At 36.1% G+C, this 18440-nt stretch overlaps 1 protein-coding gene across 1 annotated transcript in view; it reads left to right on the top strand.

Moving 5' to 3' along the window:
• Positions 1-634: 634 nt before the first annotated feature.
• The window catches only part of LOC117408151 (parafibromin), a 90780-nt gene continuing 72974 nt past the window's right edge, over positions 635-18440 (top strand). The window contains exons 1-8 of the mRNA XM_034013160.3: positions 635-794; positions 1409-1514; positions 1604-1673; positions 1980-2042; positions 3740-3792; positions 4140-4228; positions 5665-5881; positions 13178-13276. Coding sequence (XP_033869051.1) covers positions 664-794; positions 1409-1514; positions 1604-1673; positions 1980-2042; positions 3740-3792; positions 4140-4228; positions 5665-5881; positions 13178-13276 — 828 coding nt within the window. The 5' untranslated portion in view covers positions 635-663. The remainder of the gene's footprint in view (positions 795-1408; positions 1515-1603; positions 1674-1979; positions 2043-3739; positions 3793-4139; positions 4229-5664; positions 5882-13177; positions 13277-18440) is intronic.

The raw sequence follows: 18440 nt of genomic DNA, 5'->3' as shown, positions 1-18440 counted from the left end.
TGCCTGAAAAACAAGCCTTTCAAACCCATGGGATACATTTCCCCTATTTTTACCAGAGTTGTTTACCAACTGTAGTATTTTCCAGTATTCTTCTTTACTGTACGAAGTATGTCGATAGCACAGACTCGTTTGTTGTTTATTATTAGGAAGAGCGCACGTGCTGAAGCTACAGACACTACATTTGTTGTTCATGATGTACAGTAATAGTTGTTCCTTTTACAATAAAACAAATAATAAAACAACGTGGACCTCTAAGCCTTAATTTAATAAACCATTCCCTGTCGCTGAAAATTACTCAATGCGGCAGTGCAAATGTGGGGTTACATGATACAGCGAATAGATGTCAGTCCCAAATATTACAGCTGCACCAGCGGGAATGTAAAAACAAACAAAAAAAAAAAAAAACTTGCAACATGCACATGTGTATTTCAGTAGCACATATTAACCAAACACGTACTCTACACTATATACCTGCGGGGTTTATTTGATATATATATATATATATATATATATATATATATATATATATATATATATATATATATATATGGATTTTTGATCAGGCGCTCTGATCGGACAGGCACGCCGTGCACAAATACTAGTAGTCGATTTCTTTTTTTTCCTGGGGGCTTGAAATTTACACTCAGTAGAGAGCGAGTGAAGATGGCGGACGTGTTGAGTGTCCTGCGTCAGTACAACATCCAGAAAAAAGAAATCGTCGCCAAGGGAGATGAAGTTATCTTCGGCGAATTCTCCTGGCCCAAAAATGTGAAAACGAACTATGTCATTTGGGGGTAAGCGATTGCTTTATTATTAATCTTTAGCAGTAGCAGGAAACTTTTTCCTCCACTGCACTGTACTGTCGGAGGAGTTGTTGACATACTCAATTTTAAGGGATCGGGAAAACCATGTCGGTATTTCAACCAAACGTCTTGGATTACACATTTACTAGTTGTCACTACTGATATAGTGAAAGAGCCAGTTTCTAATGGTTCTATTTTTTTCTAAATGTGTTTGATCAGGAATGGAAATATGTTTTGCAGTTGTGCTGGAGTAAGCATGGAGGTAATCGGATGTGCTGTTGACAATTTAGAACTTCAACTTTTAAAGTAGATTATGCAGTAAGACCTGATCATGCCAGCAGTTGTTTTTTGTTTCTTTACAGCATTACGTCCCTGATATTGCACTACTTGTATTTTCATTTACTGTAATTATTTGGTTTATGGTAGCTGGAGTTGCATGGGTAACTAGCTTCCTATTGACTTTTTGTTTTATTTTCTCAACGAATTTATTCATTGAGCACACGGTAAACATAGTGCAGTACATATCATAATCTTAACTGTTGAACTTTCCCCAACACCTTTTTTTCTTTGTTACCTAATATATTCGCACTGCAATACTTTTGCAGGACAGGGAAGGAGGGTCAACCCAAAGAATACTACACATTGGATTCCATCTTGTTCCTGCTGAACAATGTGCATCTCCCTCACCCTTCCTATGTGCGGAGGGCGGCAGTAAGTGTCATCAGTCTTCTTTGTGCTGCAGTGTTAGTGCACAGTTTAATTACACATTCAAATTGACAGTATGTATTCTACATGTTTAGACAGAGAACATTCCTGTGGTGAGAAGACCTGACAGAAAAGATTTGCTGGCCTATCTAAATGGTGAAAGTTGTAAGTATGAATGATCTTGGTCTAAATCTTTAGCATAATAATAGGCATTCTTTGCAATTCTAATACAGCATATTCAGCATCACCTTATAAGCTATACTGTATGCTTATAAATATGCAAGCAGACAGAACTTTCAAAGCATAACTTGTAGTGGCTACTCTGAAAAAGAAACCACAGACTGTGTAGGACAAAACATTTGTCTTGCTAGTAGTGATACTTGCAAAATATTTTTTTAAAATTAAGTCATTAAGAAAAGATTTCAGTAATTTAGCCTCTCTTGTATTAATTCTTTACTTTTCATTTTTTAGCTACATCTGCAAGTATTGACAGAAGCGCGCCTATTGAGATTGGTTTGCAAAGACCGACACAAGGTATGTCTTAGTAAATGAATTCTGCTTTGTTAGAAGATACTTTAGGCCAGGGGTTTCCCAAACTGTGGGTCGGGACCCCAAATGGGGTCGCAGCTGTAATGGTTGGGGTCATGACTCTGATTAGTATTAACCTAATTTTCAGGCAATATTTCAGTAAAAAAGATAACTAGCAGTGGAAATGTGGCACTGCTGTCGGAGCACCTCACACTGCTCGGAGTATCTGTGTTTTACAGCTAGTGTTGCTGATCACAGCATATTGTGTGTGTGGGAGATATATATATATGTTTGCCTAAGTGTTGGCTGGTATGTTTGTAGCCAAATGATGGTCATTGACACTATTGCAGCATAGTTTCAAAGCCTAATAGCTCAGACACAATTTTGAGTTCAAATTTACAGGCTAACATGGTATGCTAAATGTGTTGGTGAACTTGACATTGCCTAATATGGCTGCCATATTGAGGCCATACGACTTTGAGTTATGGTCTTTAATAGTTTTACACAGCTCAATGATTTCTCAGTTCAATCCCATTAGGGTGATGTCCAAAACAAGTTAACAGTTGCACTTGCACACTGTGTAACCTCTGGCCATATCAGTAATACCATATGACCAGAGATGCTATTCTCTATACATTATGCCCCTGGGATGTTTTCAATTTTTGGGTCAATTGCAACATACTGCTTAAACTGGGTTAATTGAGGTTTAAACCTCAAAATGAGTCTTGAAAAAAGACCAGCATACCAATTTAGCCCACAAGGTGTCAAAAGGCTTTTTCAAATTCAACGTACCAGCAGCAACTAAGTAATGGGGTTCTGAAAAATATAGAATACGCCCCCACGTGTTGCTACAACTGTTTAAAGAATGCACCTGTAATTTCTCTTTATTGTTAACATCCTGACAACTTTTTACACTTTATAATTTTAAAGTCAGTTTTTCAAAGCTCTTTTCAAAATGCCAGCTCTAGTGCACCGGGGTTTGAGATCTGTCCCTAAATCAATGGCTTTTCTGTTCCGTACCACATCGTGGATCGTTATTGATGTGTTACCTGTTTGACAATGTGGGCAATAACCTTTACAATCGGCGCACTAGAGTGGACATTTTTAAAGATCTTTCAAACAGACTTTAAAGTTGTCAGAATGTTAACAATGAAAAGAAAAATTGCAGGTACGAAATTGAAACAGTTGTAGCAACACCTGGGGGTGTGTAATGCTATATTTTTCATAACCCTGCTACTTACTCTTTAATTTAAGCCAGTTTTTCAGTCTAATCTAGACCATGTAGCAACAGGTTTAACTTGTATTTCCATTTAAAAAGATACTCGCCGATATATAAATAGATTGCAACTTCAGGTAAGATGTTCATAAAACATTCATATGACATTTTTATTTTGTTTAAAAAAAATTGGTTCAAAAATTGCTGATTATAAATAACTTGTTTAAGTGCTTCTGCAAAGTTTAATAAATTAGCATTCAGTGTGGGTTTGAGAATTGATGTTAAATGTATATATGCATACTTTTTGTTTCCTGGGTCCCTCTGAAAACAAGCTAGCTTTAAAATAAAAATAACATGTTTTCCAAGGTTACTCATTGAAATTCTGATCTTGCTGTATTAAGTTGGTTTGCCAATCAATAATGTGTATTATCTGAAGCCTATAAAAGTATTTATGAATGTATGTATGTGTCTCTTTTTTTATATACAGTTAAAAGAGCAGCAGACGACGCATCATCAGAGGCAAAAAAGCCAAGGATAGAGGTAAAAACAATGTAATTTCTTTTTTTATAAAATACCTTTTTTTGTTTTACACTGTGTAGGAAGCATCTTCATAAAGAAGTTAATTACATTAGGGTGGCCCATTTGATCAGAAATGCTGATCAGACCCCTGTATTTTAGGACAGCTTTATTTCAGATTTATTTTTTCAAATTAAGGGTGGGAAATTTGGGCTGCATCTTAAATTTGAAGGAATACGGTAGTCTCCTGTGCTTTGAAAAATGAATATTATTTACCTGAGAAGGCAGGGGGCTGGATTAATTTTCACAAAACAAGCCCTTGGTTTGGAAACTCCCAGGCAAATTCATTGTAACCGTTTCTTTTCCATAAGGATGAAGAACGAGTGCGTCTTGACAAGGAACGGTTGGCGGCTCGTTTGGAAGGGCACAAGGAAGGCATTGTGCAAACAGATCAGATTAGGTAAGAGCTGATTTTGAACATGTATGTTTAACTTTAGAGATTATCCATAACTATTAAACACTCAATTTAGGACCATTGATTGTTTTAGTTAGTTTTAGTAATTGAGATTGTAAAGATGGCAATGTTCTGTTGTATTTTATATACTCAAAGTACAGTTTTTACCATTTGGTGTCCTAATGTACAGCTGTCACCCTATGCTGTCTTGTATTAGGACAACAGGCTAGTTGATATGGAGCAAATGTAGCAAGACTTGCCTGGTGTTGAAATGGAAGGAGCACAGTAGACTAGAATGTCAATTGCTTTTTTTTTTGTTTTAATTTGACCATATCAATGAATAACTTGACTTCCACAATCAAGCCTCATTGGTTTAGACCCTGGACGTGCGATTGTGGTACAATAATAAAACTAGTGTTTTAATATTGAGGAATATAATCATTGATTCTTAGGTCATTGAAAATAAGTTATTATGCTAAGGTTACTGAAACGCAACCACTTGAAATACAATCTCTAAAAGTTGTGTTTTATTTCACTTGTATACCAGAGAGCCTACTGGTGTTAAACTATCAAACCCCGCCTTAAATAAGCCCCCCTCACAACTTCTACCATGACACAAGCCTTTTCTTCTGTGTGTGGAAGAGTGTGGGTGGGTCATGTGCGTAGTCCAGACCCAATGGGAAAACGATCATCATTTATGGTTGCTAAGGAATAAATAAATGCTCATATATATATATATATATATATATATATATATATATATATATATATATATATATATATATAAAAAACATGTCTACTCGCAACAGAATTTAACGTTGCTGGCACTATATGAGGTATCCTGGCGCCTGAATCTGGCGCCATAGTGACAAATTTGCACCCAAGTTATTTCTAAATTTTATTGTATAATAATTTGTTTTTTACTTTGTATCAAGTAAATCTTAATCTTCTATGTTGCCAAAAACTTACATTGAGTCCAATAATTCCTATAAACTATTTTGTAAGTGATCAACTGATAGTTACATAAAAATCATGTGATTAAGAAAAAAAAAAAAAAACAGGCTAAATGGATAATTAGTCTTGGTAAATGTCATCTTCTTTTGGAAGAAGCCTGTACTTTCGGTTTTGCCCACAAGATGGCACAAGATGCTTTTTTAATGTTTGTAACCGCAAACAATACAGATTACCAAGTGCATGGCAACTAAATGACAATTAATCGCTGGCTGTTGTTGAGCATTTTAATTAATCATAATGCCCCAATATTATTTTGGATGTTTGCTAAAAATAAACTTGACTGTAAAATCCAAATCAGTATTAATTTACAATTTGAAATCTGCATTTTCACAGCCAGGGATGTCTCTGAAAATGTGTGGTCTTTGTTTTTTTTTTACACTACCGGTTACAGAATAAAATACACTTTTTTAATCTTTATTTTTAAAAAGATCTTTGTCAGAAGCCATGTCTGTTGAAAAGATTGCTGCCATCAAAGCCAAGATTATGGCCAAGAAAAGGTCAACAATCAAAACTGACTTGGACGATGACATTACTGCACTGAAACAGAGAAGTTTTGTGGATGCTGAGGTGGACACGACTCGAGACATTGTCAGCAGGGAGAGAGTATGGCGAACAAGGACAACAATTTTACAAAGCAGTGGAAAGGTAATTCCGAGATAATTTTTCCGATTCATTAAAGAGGAGCTGGGAGTAATGTGATAACTGTCCATCCCTAGTTGGGATTTTGAACCCATAATCCTTTGCCTTTTGCTGTAACCAATAGATTGCAATGCTAAGCATTGTTTTAGTATGATCGCAGAGTTCAATACATTTATGTTAATGTAGGCTATGCAGTTTATTGAAAAGTAAAGTGCAGTAGGAGCAAGTTGTACTTTATATCCAGGGGCAGATATTACTTGGGTCTCTCAAACAATCCCATTGGAACCTATTACCTGCTGAACTACACTTCTAATTTCACTGAGAGTGTAGGTCGCTCCCTCAGAATGTTGATGACAAGCATTCTATGTTTAGAACTGTACAGAGGCTCTTTCTCTTGCACTCCCTTTGTTGGATTTTTATTAATATGATTAATTATTTTCTGTAATTATTATTCCCTTCAGATACTTTTTTGTTCAAACTGATATGTAACTCATAGTACAACTAAAAGTATGTTAAACAGTAATTCAGCATTTATCAAATTGTATTCTACCACAACACCTGATTACAGTTATGACATTAGTATGAGTCATTTAAGATTAAACAACAAAATATCAGTATACCAACAATTCATATTAATCATAGTCTAAATTGTATGACCGATGCATATCAAATTGAGACAACTTATAAACATATTATTTTATAAGTTGATAGCTTACTGCAGCATTAGGAGATGCAATTAACGCATCTCTACTTCTGGCTTACATATGCTTTGTGGTTACCTTCAGGGACGTTCTTGATTGTTCACTGCCACTTTAAACTGCATACTTATTATTTTGATTCCCTGATTGTCAAGAATGAAGACCGTTGTATGCAATGGAAATGTTTCAAAGTGGAATATCTTTTAAAGTGAATATTTATAGATGTGGAAGTTTAACAAAATAGATCTTGCCTTCATTTTATTTAATTACCCCATTTATTTTGAATAATTCATTTAGATTTGTTTATACAATTTTAGCATTAATTATTTTAAGTATCTCTCCTCAAATTGTAAACAAAATATCTCCCATCAAAGATGGCTGTGCAATGTTTCTTAATGTAATGTTTTCCAGGCCCCAAGCAAAGCCGCTGTGGTCACGTGCAAATTGCATAGATGAGCCTCAAGAAATGAATCGATGTAATAGAAATGTTAAACAAATTGAAGGCTAGCTCTGTTTTGTTAAATGTTCATACCTATACATATTCACTTTGTAAGTGATAAAGCTGTATTAAGCTAGTTGGAGTATTTCAGCAGTAGATGCCATTTAGAATTTATTTTGCAAGTTACACAATAACAAAGACACTATTTTTCATGTGTTATTTATTGTTATGGATACGTATCGTATCGCAGTATGTATAATGTATCGTTGTGAACACAAAGATATGCACCCGAAATAAGAATATGCCTATTTATTCCAGATACTAGAGCAACACAGCTCTATCACTGTTGCAGACAACTGGCTTTCTTTTAACTTTGTAATAAATGATATGTAAACTTCACTCCGTCTGTCTAGCACTGTAATACAGTTTACCTCTGTTTGTGTGAAACTGATTGGTCTGGACACAAATAGCACAGCTGTCTTGTGCTGATCACATAGATAAAAGCTGCTATTGATTTGTCTGCTTTGTAAAGCATTAACCGTTTAGAACCGTATAGCCTGTCTTGCTGTAGTAGTACAGATTTTTGCAAGTAAACGAGCAAATATCTGTTTGTGTGTATTTTAAGCTAAATGTGTTTTGCATATGCAATTAAAACAAAACCTACACCAAAGGAGCAAATGGCAAAACTAGTTTTGTTGGTGAAAAAATATAAATTTAACAGTTGGTTAATTATGTATTGGCTGTTGATGGTGTTCAGAACAGCCACAATGAGATGAAGAAGCAGTGGCCACTTAAGGAAATTGCTTCATAATCAACAGTTGTCTGGAATTGCACTCACTAGTTTTTCTGTCCAAGATTTTACTATATTCTTCTGATCCAATGCCTATTAATCAAAGTGTTCCTTACTTCGAGACTGATTTAGCATATGTTGAAATGCTAATTGAACATTGGTATTGGACTGGATCATCACTTCATTTAATAACAGTTTTGCACAGGAAACTTGCAATTCATGTTTTCCCCAGTTTTCATAAAAGTGTATTCAATTTACAAGTGCTACCTGATAAAACATGCAGTTCTTTAAACTTGTTAAACAGAAATATTGTGTAGTGTTTTGTTGTCTTTTCAGATGTTTGTAATGTTATTAATGAGGCCTGCTGAAAAATGAAACATGTTTCCTAGGTGTTCAGTATGTTTCAGTTCATAGCTGGTTTCAATATGAAGCACAAACCTTTTTATTTTGTTAAAATTGTGATATATAGATTTCTGAGATGTTTAATTTTGTATGATTAAGCCACTCCAATAAGGGTTCAAGGTGTTAGGTTAGGAGCCATATGCAATAGTGATTTGTTTGATTCACTGAGAGACAGGCTTAAGGATTGTGTCCACAGTAAATGCTTTGTGCTGCAGCCATTATTTGATTCAATTCTGCTTTCACTAGAATGTGTTACTAAATATTGTTACCACCTGCCCGTCCATCTTGGTCGGCTTACTCACTGGCATACCCCGGGCAGGTCACACAGATCGTGGGAGGGTGGCTGGAGACCAAAGGCCGTCCTTATTCAGTGGAGTGAAGTAATGCACTCGGCCAGTTTAACTGAAACTAATAGTGCTGTTTATTAACAGAATGAAACAAAAATAATACAGTGATTGTAGTCAGCACTACAGGGCATGTCCCTGTGACTAGGGCCCTCTGTGTAGTACACTTCAGCGGTAGCACAGTCCAGCAGTACCTCTCCCTACCGCAACTGGGGAATCAGCAAGCGTGAATACTCCCGCTTCGGGTTTTTACAGCAGGGCTCCTTCCCGCCAAGAAAATGTAACCATTTAAGAGACTCTGAGGAGGAGGAGGGAGTGCTTGGGGTTTTTAACACAAAAACACAACTAATACATAAAATCAACAATGCAAACACAGGAGACTATTTCATACACTAGACCCCACTAGTATAACAATCTAAACCATTTAACAGATCTTTTGATTGGAGAATAGACACCTACACAGGGGAAGTATTTTCTTATCTCCTTTTCATGTGAGATTAACCACACAAACTAAGTTGATTGTTTTGATCATCTTGGTAATACCCAACCGCTGCTTGACTGCATTCTGTCCCATAACCTTGGCCTGACCAATTTCAGTACTTTGTGGGACTCGTATGAAGAAATTGACAGATGTAGGTTGAGGTTGTCTTGCCATGAGACACTTTTTCTATTGTGATAAAGGGTGTTGAGATGAAAGGTTCCAATTATGTCCAAGGTGGTTCTGCTGCTGGAGTTTGCATGCAGAACCACAAGGACTATAGTTTTTAAATAACTTTATTGGCGCAGTACAACGCACCGTCTTTGTGAAGTTCTTTGACAGGTCATATGGAAACTGCCAACAAGAGATTCATGTTAGCCTTTCATCTGAGATGCTTTTAGAAAATGTGTGTCTGAAGGAAATGTAGTCTTGACTCTTACCGTTTCTCAACCTCTAATAAGACTAAATATGCTGCAGAATTCAGCCAACAGAGATTAAACCATGACCTTGCTGATTTTATTTTCCTCCTTCTTGCATTAATACCCTTTTTGAAGTTTCTCCCTAGCTTGTTTGATGTGCTGTAGTATTGATGATGACATTTGTTTTAGGAAGGTTACTGGAATGTGCCAAGCAAGTATTCTTTTGACGACTGTCAACATAAATTGGAGTGTTAGGGAAAGCGCATTTGACATAAATTGGAACGGTTTGATGTCTAGTTGGTGTGCAGAAATGTAAGTGTCAGATTCTGACATTCTGCAATGCCAGGGGATTTGTTCTAAATTAAAGAAGCACAGCTTGCTGTAGTACAATGCCTACATGGTACTTATTTTCCATGTTAATTATTGTACTGCATACTTAATTCACAGTTATAATAACCAGCTGTTGGGCATTCAGTAGGGGGCTCATAAATGCTTTGAATAATATCATTATTACATTTATTTAAAAATACATAAATAAACCAAGGTTACAAAATAGCCATTTCTTGTTTTTCTCCTCTATTTTAAAGTAAGGTACCACTGCACACATTTTTAAATTATACGTTGAAATGATGCATCAACTTTTAATGCATACAATAAATACATACCTGTTTTAATAATTAACATCAGTCTAGGTCTTTGCAGGTAAGATTTTCTTAACCCTTTAAGGTACAAGGGACATGTGTCCCATTTAAAAAAAAAAACAAAAAAAAAAAAACACGATGGTAACTTTTTTGCAATGAGGTGCACATAACCGGATGTAACCATTTACTGACAGGTTGCATCTGGTCATCCAAATTGACAGTTTCCTCGTGATACTTGAGTCACTGTAATGTATTTTCAGAGTAAACCATTTGAACAACAGCTTAATTCCTTGTGTATCTTAAGGGGTTAAGCCACCTGGCTCTAAAAGCAATTTTGAAATCAGTCATGTTTGTTTCCATAGTTACCAGTCAGAGATCAAACGGTTCGAATTGAGACTGCCTCAGCCCTAGTAAAGATTGCGGACTAGCAGTTTCCCCGAGCAAGCTGTGCTGGCTGGTTTCGGCTGCAGTCTGCTTGACATCACCTGTAGCAGTGAGCAAAACGACTAGCTTGCTACACACCTTGTGTTTGTCACGTGTGTGCTATGTTAGTAAACATCATCGGAGTTGCTTTTTCACTCGCAGAAAAGATAAATGCAATTCGATAAGTGCAATTCAGACCTGCTGAAAGATCTGTGCGGCCAGCTTGCTTGAGCTGCTTTAGACAACATTTGGCTGGCCGTTACAAATGCTTGGCTGTGCAGATCTGCAAGTATCTGTGTGACTAAGTCTCCCCTATCTCTACGGTGGAGAGAGTTATCTCATGAGTGTTCAATACAAAAGACACGGATGTTAAACAAAATGTCATCTAGTATTTACAGGCTGATTTTGTGCTGATTGATAACTGCCATTATATGTGTTCTTACCCCTTCTAAGATTCCGCGTTCATGAGTTGCTATATAGAGAAGTTCTGACCCTGAAGTAGATTCACACCAAAATAAAGCTTACTGGCCACTCAAACTCTGAAATTAATATCCACTCAAAGTCTTAACAGTTAATTTCCTGATATAAATGGCCCATCTCAGTAGATCTTCATAGTAATCCATGTTGATTTATTAACACTAAATTTGAATTCTTTAACTTGAGCCCTTCTGACGCAGACAAGTTATTACGGCTCAAAGCCAGCATTGCACCAGCATGTTGGGCTGTGTGAATTGCCTGAAGCGGCTCAGAGCCAACATATTTAATGACGGCTCTGAACCACCTCGCAAGGTAGTTCAGAGACAGCAAGAACCTGTCTTAACTACCTATGTGAAGAGCTATGCCGGCACTAAAGTGCTGTAGTAGGCATGGATTAAAAAGCAGCATCCCACGTGACTGTATACCAGACGTACATATAGAGGATACAGTGTGTTTTTATTGATGTCTGCATTCGTGGTATAAACATGACATCCGATATTTCTGTCATGGGCTGATGCTGCGACAGTATAAACAACATATTTAATTGTTTTATACATGTGATATTGCACTAGTTAGCTTATGAAGTACTACATTTTATTATTGTAATGCAACCTATGACGCCACTGCACTGGTAGTGTTAAAAGAAAGTGTTGGTGTCTTCAAAAAAAGTTTTGTTGGGATTTTTGCCTGATGGTAGCAATTTTCTTTTTACCTTTTTCAGGTAATGTTCGATCTCTTTCACTAGATGGCAGAATTGTTCTGTGGTAGGGAGACTCCAGATACTATCTGTCTTTGTTCTGCAAAACGCTTAATCATTATGGCCAACACTTTTGTATCTGCTTTTGTAAGTAGTTCAGTTCTGCATATTTAAATTGATTTCTCGGCTTGTAGTTTTATTGAATCTATCTGTTTAGTACTTTAATCAAATGTGAGTAGTAGGTAATATAGAATAGAATATTGAATGGTATAGACAATAAGCTGTTTTAATAGGATTCCATTAAAAAAAAAAAAAAAACACAACCCCCCCCCCCCCCCCCCAAAAAAAAAAACCACAAAGGAATAAAAGCTTTAATTTCTCAGCATAGACAATCTTACATTTTTTTTTATTCATTTTTTTTCGTAATTGCTATCTGTGACTACTAAGTCGAGCACGAATGATTGGATATTGCTTCCTTCTGCCAAAGCCAACAGTTGCAAAATATACACTCAATTTTGTTCTTGACATGTAAGTTTGAATTTCAGAGTTCATTTGAAGTCTTGATTCCAATAAGATAAATAATTCGTATCTTCTGTTACAAATGTTATTTTTTAGTAGTAACGCTTCTTAATTTTCAAGACCGAATCATTCAAACACATTTTGCAAGCATTTTCAGGGACTGTGTGATTAATTTTGTGCCTCTGTTTCACTACCCCATCTGTTCTTCGTGATCCCTTCCTTATGTTACATACACTTCTCTAGCGAAGAGAACACTGGCAGCAACCTTCATATCAGCCACTCAGGTGCTGGTTACCATAGAAATAGAATAGAATAGTCCCTCCCATGCACATAAATCACAACCTTATGTATTGTAAACTTTTTTTTTTTTTTCACAAAAGGCAGTGTACAGTATTTGTTTTTACAGAGTATTGTTTTTAAAACCTCTTTCTGATATTGGAATTAGAAATACTTTAAGAATAACAAAAAACAAATCTTGTTTTTATTATTTCCTAGCAGGAATGTGAACAACTTATATATTTTTGTCACCCCTGAATAATTGGCCACTGCTAGTGGCAACTTGAACATACAACTAATGTACAGTAAGCCTAGAGTTTACCAGATATTGGAAGGTTGCCTTACCTGTTACATCATAGAGCCTAAACTGAAGTCATGGCTGAAGCACTTTGTTCTGTAATTCATTTTGTATTTTCTTTTGAGCGATGGGTACTACAGATACAACAGCGTCTGAAAGGTAAAGGTCAAGCTCTGATTTGAAGAACACAGTATTCTTTTCTAAAATGATAATGCTGTGAATGTTGACCATTTTCAATCTGTCTTCATTCTCAGAATCTCAGACAGGTAACTTCCCTTTATTTCCCTCCGTTATACAGCAATGAGTTATGCAAACTCTGATGATGTTTAATTTTCCTTGCATACTGCATGTCAGGAATATATTAGATTCTGAAGCAATTACTCATTTTCTTTTAATTGCAGAACTTTGCCAAGAACATCTTTGCAATTCTCCAGTCTGTGAAAGCCAGAGAAGAGGGACGTGCCCCTGAACAGAGACCAACACAGAATGCAACACAGGCGGTGAGAACATTCATTTTAAATACAGCTTCCAGTTTTCTACCACTGAGGGTAGACAGGTGTACATTTACATGGTGATGCATTGCACAGTCCCAGTTGTGGATTACATATTAATTTGATAATGTGTCAAAATACTAGTGCTGGTACGAACACAGGATTTTAATGTTCGGATATTCGCTCATAATTTTAATATTTGTTCGTTTTTCAAAAAGTAATAAAAGCCATTATATTGCTCTGAACGCAGGCAGAGACAGCATAGCAGCAGGAGCAGGGGGTGTGGCCGTGGCCCCTGTGTGTGTGTGCCTTTATTTTACAGCAAGACCTTATAAAATGTAACATGTTAAAATAGAAAAATATCCCTGGAGTAAATGTTGTGTAGGCCTTACTTTTCCCCATTGAATTAACAACAAAACAAAGGATTCCAAATAGCAGTTCGAGTTAAAGGTTTTTTTTTTTTATTATTCCTGAAATCATTTGTAGCAAATACGAACACCTGATTTTTTGTATCCGAATATATGTCAAAAAAATATTTGTTCGGATATTTGTCCCAGCACTACAAAGTACAGATCAAGCATTTAAATTAGAAGTGCACTTGTTTCAAGGCCTAATCCTTTCTAATTAATAAGATCATGCATGTCGCTACCTGAGACTTGCAAGTAATTATGTCCTAATGGGAGTGCATAGGTGATATTGTGGAGGTGCCTGTACATAAATCTGTCATATCAGAGTTTATTTATTTTTTTATTATTTTTTTAACTAGAAAAACCTGGTATTCAATTGTGGTGAAAACGTTTAGAAAATATCCTTTCTGTCAGTACCCTTTCTGTCTAAAGTTTAGATGATCTTGGTCTAGTTATAGACCAATTGTGGCCTTCATACCATTCTGTCCATGAGTTAAACCATACATGTCAATACATATACAGCAGTGTTCGCGCTAGGCCGCGCCATTGTGCCAGTGCCCCCCTGAAATAAAAAATGTCCTGCTGAAATTCTCTTAACACGCCCGTGTGTCCCCCTTCCCAGACCAGACGCAATACCAATACGCAGTAAATTAATGCATTTTGTATTACCATGACATGTGTGACGACAGGCTAATCTTTTTTACTTGTTTGTTTACACTTGCGTTTTCATAATTAAACTCCCGTGTTTTTATTCTCCAGTCCAGTAGAATACGCTCACACCCTCCCTGGTTAGTCAGTTTCACAGTAAAGCCTGGACGACATCAGGCTTGTTAATAACATGGCCCGGCGCAAATAGTATCCCTGTTAAACCCGACCATTACTTCTGGAAGAATAAGTAATAAGCTTCGTCAGTGACTTTTGAAATGTAGGCTATTATATTTGTGCTTAAAAATACTGTGTGCAGTAGATTTGCGAAACGAAAACCGCATCATTGACTAAAAAAAAAAAAAAAAAAAAAAAAAAGTAGCTAAGGTTAACTTTATAAAGTATGTGAAATGTCTATATATATATATATATATATATATATTAGACACACACACATACACACACAGTGTATGTGATTTTATACAGCACTGTATATACATCTTGCACTGAGAATTATGTAATACAGTTCACGTGCAGTCACGGTTTTGGTAAGTAGCATTTTTCAAAACCATATCATTATGTGCAGTATTAAAATAAGTTAAAAAATATAGCAAATCCACAAAACCAACGAAATGTATTGTATATTTGACATTTTATTTTTAGTGTTCTGTGTAACACGGGCCATCGTTTAACCTTGAAAAAAATTAAATTATATACATGTTTATCATATCAACAACACCAACGTGTGTTGTTAAAATAAAGCAACAATTGCTTTGAAAACTGTCCAAAATATTTACTTGGGGGCTAAGAATGAAAAATGTAAACAAAAAAAATGCAATTTTTTATATAGAAATTGTCAAAATAAAGGGGAAGCTGGAAGGTAAGAATTTACCAGTCAGGACAATGGGATTTAAATACTACTACTATTAAACTGTATAGTAATGTGGTTTCTTCTAGCAGTTTTCAAACTGGGGTACACGTACCCCTGGGGGTACGCGAGAAAAATTCTGAAATGTCAGACAACGCATTTTATTTAGTACCACTTGCCAATCTGTTGCAGACTTTTATCATGTAATCAACGTTTAGTCGCTAACACCAGACTGACGAGCTGTGACAGAGCGTTCGGTGCACACTCGACTAATTTACATATTAAATATGTACGGTTTTAAATAAGCCCTGTTGTTTAAATGTCATAAACAGTTGGTCTGTCTGGGATAAAGTACACATTTTAAAAAACTAAAAGCCTAGTCTTTAACTCATTTTATTTCCTGTGTGCGTTCGTGCCTGTAAATCGATATTTATTTTTTTCAATGACCCGATTAAAGTTTATTGTAACTTAAGTACTACATTTCAAAATACAGAATGTATGGCCAATCAGAAACCAAGGTATTGCCATGCGGTCTAGTATTGCCATGCATTACGTCTGGTGTGAGAGTTAAGAGTTTTTAGCTTTCAATCCAGTGAAAAAATATGAATTGTTGGCTCATTACTAGAACATTACTAGCAAAGGGCGATCAAGACGAAATACCGTTAGAGATTAAAAACGCCAAAAATGTCTTGCGACTGAAGCTCTCTCCAATTTCCCTGCCATCATCAGTGAGTTGTGTGATAACAAGCAGGGACATCCATCACATACTAGGTAAGCGTTTTATTATTGTTTTTTAAGTTGGCATCAGTACTGTGCGTTTTAATCGGCAAGAATTTAAAAATGCCAATAATATGTTTTCGTAATGAGGTCAGCTGTAGAGATGCGTGGACAGTGAACTTTTCTTTGCCGCCTTTTCTGTAATTTTATTATCAATAAAAATACATGATTACCATTTGCTATCATGGAATAGTCCTATGCTAGTTTTTAGTGATTTGAGGCTAGCACGGAGGCTTCGTTGATTAATTAATTAATATTTACAATAAAATGAGCATGTTTCCAAAAACTAGAAACCTGTCTGAGGGACTATTTTTAGCTAAAAGTAAATACAATATATATTTTTTTCTTTTATAATACTGTAACATTTATAATTGTATCCATCACACACTCCAAGGCTTGTGCGTTTTGTTGTATCATGTTATAGTACAGACCTTTTTTCTGTTTTCATTTTATGACTGTCTCGGTGGACTACGTTTTTTGGAAAGGAGTACACAGCTTGAAAAGATTGAAAACCCCTGTTCTAATGTGATTTGGTACAATTAATATCCTCTACTCAGTGATACACCAGCATCACTTTGACACATTTCCCAATATTGTCCCCAAAAGTGACAGTGAGTATTGTAGAGGCACCTTGGTTGTATCTACAGCTTTACAGTTTTATTTTTTATTCAGAAAAAAGGTCAGTAAACTCTGCTGGCATATTTAAAAACAAACAAAAATAAGAAATGGTGGTTGGTTCTGAATCAAACCCAATGACCCCCCTCACTGAAGAAAATGTCCCCCTAAAATTTTGAGAGGGGGCCACATTGACCCTCAGTCTGTAAGTCCTGGAGCAAACACTGTACAGTAAATTAAGCTACCTCAATAAAGATAAACTGACCTGCTACCAGAAGCTTCTAATTTAAAGCATCTTTCAGATATTTGCACCAAGGCTACAACGCCCATTTGAATCCAGGTGCTTGGTAAGCATGGTCTTCCTGAAATTACTATTAAGCACCCCCAGTTCACTGCTTAGTTTTACAATGGTTTGGGACATGAGTAATACAACAGACTCAACACCTTTTTCTTATTTTTTTCTTTTTTTTTTTTTTTTCTCAACTCAAACCTCCAACTTCAGCTTTTCATTTCTTGGGTCAGTATTTTTAAATAAATTAAGTTGGGGTATGCAGGCTGAGTGTTTGCGTATTCCTGCCGGTACTAGCACCAGCACCTTTCATCAACAAACCTAAAAAAGAAAACAACCCTAGACATCTGAATAAACTTTAAGGTTTCGGTTTTGATTTGGTTTTATTCTTTGTCGGTATCATTCAGTTTGGGACAATCCAAACTGTTGGATCCCTACCTAGTGGTTTAGAATTGTTTTTTGTATAGTTACTTGGCAGTGATGCCTTTTCTCTGTAGGTTATCCACCCCTGCCAAAATTTATACTTGCTAAATTTAGACCCAACTTTCAAATTTAATTTTGGAGTGTTGTTCCCTTCAGACACTTCAATTTTAACAAAGAAAGAAATGTAGAAAGTAGAAAGGCAGTCTACCTCAACTAAATGTCTTAGCCAGGGCTAGAAGTTAACTTTAAGGCAGTAGTGAGGATTTGCTACCTGCCTGGAAAGTAGGTAGCAAAATGGTCTTATTCAGTAGTGCCTTCGAGCCTTGGTCTTGGCAATTCAATATCATCTGCGAGACATTCTCTAAAGTGTGTGCATTTTTAATGTTTGCTTTTACACATCCCCTTAAATTGACTAAATCTACCTCCTCAAGGCTTCATGAATTGATGTTCTTTTCAGCCAAGTTTTCATACTGTTTAACAATGTAACGGGCCTTCAAGGAAACCTGTTTCAAGGAGGAAGGAGAACTTCTGCATACAGGTCATTGGAGCTACAAAGTGTCAAGTCCAAGAGAAGTCTACTTCTCTGCTGATTTTAATAAGGCTCATAGAGGCTAATTTTATTGAGTATGATGCCATACTTATCTTTGAATGCTAGGCCATGCTATGGCTTGAAACCCTGGGCCCATTAATCTTGTCTCGGTAGAGGTGCCAGTTTTTGAGCGTATGCACATTTTTTTGTCTGCTTCTGAATGGAGGAAAGATGCAGGAAACTTGCAGGTCAAATGTGAACATTTGCAAATCAAGCCAAAAACAATTGTAGCAGCCTAAATATGGAGGTCATGTACCTTTTTTGTTATATTTAATATCTTGCCTGTTTTATATCTTGTGTCTTCTTAGATGATTATTAGTTACCATGTTTATTAACTGTTCCAGCAAGAATGTCCTAGGTGGATGGGTGGCTTTGCTTCTGAAAAACAGTAATGTTGTCCATTTTACTAGAGGGTGTGCAGCTGTAATTTCTGTCCCCTCTACAAAAGTGATTTTTGTAAACTATTTATTTACTTAAAGGGGAGCACAATGGCACAAATTGGAGATGCATCCTTAGTGGGAATTTCTGAAACAACTATAAGAAAAAAATAAAATCAGCAT

The sequence above is a fragment of the Acipenser ruthenus genome, chromosome 10 (assembly GCF_902713425.1).
Source record: "Acipenser ruthenus chromosome 10, fAciRut3.2 maternal haplotype, whole genome shotgun sequence".
NCBI lineage: Eukaryota > Metazoa > Chordata > Actinopteri > Acipenseriformes > Acipenseridae > Acipenser > Acipenser ruthenus.
Note: the sequence above shows the minus strand (reverse complement) of the source record. Positions and strands in the feature narration are given on the sequence as shown.